The sequence below is a fragment of the Notothenia coriiceps genome, unplaced genomic scaffold (assembly GCF_000735185.1).
Source record: "Notothenia coriiceps isolate Sejong01 unplaced genomic scaffold, NC01 NC01_scaffold00013909, whole genome shotgun sequence".
Taxonomy (NCBI): domain Eukaryota; kingdom Metazoa; phylum Chordata; class Actinopteri; order Perciformes; family Nototheniidae; genus Notothenia; species Notothenia coriiceps.
The window spans coordinates 6,056-11,319 of record NW_011346610.1 but is presented as its reverse complement, the minus strand read 5'-3'; the positions used below and the strand labels follow the sequence as shown (position 1 = coordinate 11,319).

General features: G+C 40.2%; 1 protein-coding gene across 1 annotated transcript in view; it reads left to right on the top strand.

Moving 5' to 3' along the window:
- LOC104948211 (regulatory-associated protein of mTOR-like) overlaps positions 1 to 5,221 on the top strand; it is a gene marked incomplete at its 3' end in the record, with an annotated part of 14,647 nt that extends 9,426 nt beyond the window's left edge. Inside the window, exons 3-5 of the mRNA XM_010774382.1 lie at positions 2,041 to 2,155; positions 2,271 to 2,395; positions 5,097 to 5,221. Of these exons, the coding sequence (XP_010772684.1) occupies positions 2,041 to 2,155; positions 2,271 to 2,395; positions 5,097 to 5,221 (365 nt within the window). The remainder of the gene's footprint in view (positions 1 to 2,040; positions 2,156 to 2,270; positions 2,396 to 5,096) is intronic.
- Positions 5,222 to 5,264: the final 43 nt, after the last annotated feature.

Genomic DNA, 5,264 nt, shown 5'->3' with positions numbered 1-5,264 from the left:
CACACACACACAAACACACACACACACACACTTTACAGAGCCTTGGGTGCAAGCAAACTCCTCAAGTGAATCCAGAACTTTCTCAAAGAGAATAGCTAACACCCCAACGTCATTGGCAGCCCCCATCCACACACACACATACACTCACACAGTCACGAGGAGATAGGCGTCAGAGCTGAGGCTCTCTCTCGCACATGTCTCCCCCCGCTTCCTGACTGCTTGCTAAATTCCCCTCTTTTTTTAAAGAGAGAAGCAGTAGGGTTGCCCTCATTCAGTCTGTTCCCTCCAGATAGAGATGAGAGGGGTGGGGGGGGCTGAGGACAGAGGAGGCGAGACGGAGTCAGTGAGGGTAGAAAGAAGAGAAGATGAGCAATAGAAAGATTCTGTCTCGTAAACCTGATTTTACTACAGTGTTTTTTCCACTTATGACGCAAAACGTACCATACAGTCCTGGAGTCCTGGGGTGGTTTCAGATGTTACAGCAGTTATATCGACTGTGTCTTCAAACAGCTCAACCAAAAGACTAATCGATGAAGATTATGAAGATTGGGGTCTTGCTCATCTTTTAAACAAAGGCCTCAGCATCTTTTTCCCTCCAACTCCATTTTTTTTCCTTCCGTGAAGAATTCATGATGGAGTTTCCAGATTCTCTCTCATCTCATGACGGTGGTGTCGAGAGTGCTCAGGTAGCCAAGGACAGGCTTGTGTGTTGTTGCCATGACAACATAGTGTTAAGCTATGAACCAGATTTATTTTCTGTATGTTTGGTTTATTTTTCTTGCTTGCCTCCGGTCCTACTGTATAACTGTAATACTTTATTTTTTATTTTTCCCACACTGGTTCATTCATTCCAGTATGTTCTGGTTTTAAAGCTCTTTCATAAAGTAGATATGTATTTTTCTTCTGCTTTTCCTTGCTTCTGACCTGTCCTATTTGCAGCTACAAATCCTAATTTTCCCCACCGGCATTATCAGTCTCATCTTAATTAGAGAATACATTCTTTAATCGGCAAACACCCAAACAACATGCCGAAATTAAAATAATGTGATTAAAAAATTTTATCCAAGCACACACTGAAATTATTCACTAAACACTCATAGACACTCAATAATTTACACAACACTGAGCAGGATATGGATAATTCAGACATGTACTAATTTTAATTTTGAAGAAACTATATAGTTGATAAATCATATCAAATAAAACAATGTTTGCTCTAATGTTACACATTTACATTACAGTTTTCAGTGATTGAAACATGTTCTTTGTATGTAAATGAGGCCAGATCTAAAAAAAAAGAAGCATGAAAACGGCTTGAACAGCTGCTGCTTGAGTCTGTTACTGAGGCTTGGTAGCCACCGAAAATGTAAAAATAGAAACTGATAATATAACATCTTTTCAGGTTTCTTTTTTTTCAGAACTCCTGATGGTTATTGAATATTTTTTTACTCCATTAAATCTACCCGACAGCTTTTGTTAATTAGCCAAAACAGAATACAACAAAGAAAGGGAAAATGTACCAGCTTTGATAAAAAACATGAATTCACCACCATCATAATAATGCAGTCATTTTTGCACAGTTAGTATTTTAATTTGTGGTATGTACGATTTTGAATGCAGGACTTTTACTGCTAACATTGTGTTTTACAATTTAGTATTTCTGCTTTTACTTATGTAAGAAGTTGGAGTTTCTATTTCTACCGCAGGTACAGGCAAGTATTTTTCGTTCAAGCAGTTGTAAAATGTCAGGACATTTTATCACAATATTGGTCAGGTCATTACATCATTGGGTTTATTTTCTCTTTGATCATGTGAAGAGCAACCTTTATTATTTTTCTGGCAGCTATTACATTGTTAGCTGTAACAGGAAACAAAATATTTTTTAAATGTACATATTCAATAGGAACAAACAGGCTAGACTCTGGAGAAGCTTCAGGAGGCGGGAAGCAGTAAAAATCAAATCTGTGATTTCACACTTTCTAGACATTCTCCTCCTTTTTACACATGTTCCCATTCTGTCTTGTCTCCCCCCCAACACAGGTGTTTCCCGTCTTGATGATCAAATATTCATCAACCGCAACCCTGGAGTACCATCTGTTGTGAAGTTCCACCCCTTCAACACCTGCATCGCCGTGGCCGACAAGGACAGCATCTGGTCAGAGAATAAAAACCTTAATCAGGCCTTACATGCAAATGAGTCAGATTCAATCTAAAATTCATAGCAGTTTAATCATGTCTTATCCTATGTTGTCTGTGTTTGGTTACTGCAGTTTCTGGGACTGGGAGAAGGGCGAGAGGCTGGACTACTTCTACAACGGAAACCCTCGCTACACTCGCATCACCGCCATGGAGTACCTGAACGGACACGACTGTTCCTTACTGCTCACTGCAACAGGTGAGACACACTCAGAGTAACACTCAGATCTCCTTCACATGCCCCTCGGATGGTCCAATTTCCAGAGTTGAGAAGTCATTGTTCTAATTTGAATCTGTTCATTGGCTGTAATTCATACTATGAAAACAACATGGACGCCCCAAAGAAGATTCAAGCCTACTTTACTTCTTTGGCTAAGGAGGGGTTTTTTTTGTCTGTTTGTCACGATAACGGAAATGTTGCTGGCCCGACGTTCATGAAACTTGGTGGAACTTTGTGTAGCATGGGCCGAAAAAATAACTCTTTAACTATGGGGGCGGATGCAAAGATGTATGCAAACCGTGCGAGATATGGCAACAGTGCTAGAATCGTTGCAGTAGTTTGAAAAATGTGATCCTGACTCGGTACATCTTTAACCAATTTATTATTATTGAATGCTGCACAAAATCTCCTTATGTGATCCACTCCCAAATGATTAAGGTTCTTCCTTTACCCATGATGCAACCTTTCACAAATGTTCATGATTACCTTGTTATCCTGATCTCAGACAAACCAAGCCGAGAACAGATCCTCCTTGGCTGATGAATTAGAAAGAGTTTTCTTGAGCGAGCAGCTCAAATGTTCACACCCACCAGAACTTTGGAAATCGCAACGAGACTCATTCGAGGCAGCAACAAGCCTTAAACACTTGACTCTTACCCCCACAAACACACACACAGCACTCATGTGTATTCATTATCATTCATCAACACAACGCAGCAGTTACCCTCCACGGCTTTGTCTCCATGACCCAGAGGAAGTGTAGAGAACAAGTCCACATTCCAACAGAAACACACATTTATTTAGTTTCGTCTTAACAGCGCTACATTAAACTGAGAGTGAGCGCTGTAATTTATTGCCCCTCTCCTGCAAACTTGATAAAGCTCGGGGGTTAATGCGTTTAGATTCCATCTCATCAAAATGTAATGTGCACTTGTTCGGCTTCTCTCCATCAGTCAGCTGAGGAGGATATCTAGGAAGACATTGGTTATAAAAAATATACAGCATTAAAAAAGTAATACACGGAATGTAAATCAAGTAGAGACTTTTATAGGTTATAATAGCTCTTGCATAAGAGTGCATGTTTTATATTTGTCTCTGTGTCTTAGTGTAGCTGTGTTTCAGCTACACTGTTTATGTGCTGCATTCTCTCTTGATTCTCTGAAAGAGGACATTATGCTCATCTTCAGGTTGATATCAGTATGTAGTGTCTCTACTGTGACATGTCTCCATGCTTTAATGTTCAAAAAGCTCTTAATGTACGTACGATGTGTTGGAGCGCAAGCCAAAAGAAGAGCAAGTACTGCATTCAAGATCTTACTGAAGTAAAAGTACAGAAGCATTGGCATCAATATACTTAAATTATATATATGCTTAAGTACTTTAAGTAACGGCTAATTTCAAAACAATTTATTAAATAACTAGATTATAATCATTGCTTCAATCATATGTCACTCACAGCTAGGAAAGGTAGTTTTAATTGGGTTATTTACTGCTGCTGGATATCTGAAAGAGGCCCTATGATGCTTTTGGGGTTTTCCCTTGTCTGTAGTGTTTTGTGCATGCAAAGGCTCAAATCTAAAAGTTTAATGCAGAGGGAGTTTACACTTACGCTTCTAATGGCTAGCGCTTCAACACATTGTAGGTGATAGGCTAAGGGGAGGAAACTCACGAAGCAGTTGACCAATCACAACAGAGCCGGCCAGCTAACCAATCAGAGCAGACTGGGCTCTGGTTTCAGACAGAGGGTGAAAAGAGGTGCTGCAGCACAGGCAGTATGAGACAAATAAAGAGCTTTTTGAACATTAAAGCATGGAGACATGTCCCAGTAGAGACAATACATACTGATATGAACCTGGAAAAGAGAATACGTAACACTTTGAGGCTGGCTCTGTATCTTTTTGTCAGTGTGTGTAATTTCCAACACATGTTCACACACATTTTTGCATCAACATTTTCTGCACAGCATGCACTTCAAAATCCATTAAGAGTACCAACAAGTGTTGTGCTGCACCTTCTTCTGGCTGTTTTTCACTGCATCTCTATTTTTGTCCTGGCTCTTATTGAGCTGAAAAAAATGAAAAATTTGTAGGTCCGACCTTTCTGGAAAAAAAGAAAAAACGGCGAAAAAACGAAAAATTAACCCTTTTTGATAAAAAGGTTAATATAAAATTTTTTTTTTTTTTGCAGGAAAAACGGGGTGAACAATTTGCCCAAAAATAAGTTAAAACTAAAAGGAAAAGAAAAATTACAAATAAAAATAAATAAAAAGGAAAACCGGAAAAGGAATTACCAGAAAAAAGGTAAAAACAAATTTTTTTTTTTTTTCCCGGTTGAAAAACCTTAAACCGGGGACACAACCCCTTGTTTTTTTCCCCAAAAAATATAACTTATTTTTTGAAAAACCGGGAAAAACCGGGGAACATCCGAACAAATTAACCCCAGTATAAGCTAAAATATATAAAAAAAAGTTTCCCCCCCGGGAACCCCCCCCCTTGGGTGGTAAGGGTTAAAAGTAAAAAAAAAAACCGCCACGGGAACCCCTTTCCACCCACCCTTGAACCCCTTTCCCCGCCCCCGTCCCATTGAACACCCCCCCCAAATACCCCCCTAACCTTACCTTTTCTTCCCCCCCCCAAATAAAACCTATCCTTGATTCGTTTCTCTTCCCCCCCTCACCCAGCAAAATTGACCAACTCGGAAGGCCCAACGGGGGCGAAAAACCCTGGGGACCACCATCGTCGTACAGCCTCTCTGGGACGGTGCGGCAGTGGTAGAGACCCAAGAAGACCAGACGCTTACAAGAAGGTCTGGTGCCTTGCGAGGTAGCAGACCTCTTTCTTCCCGCCCC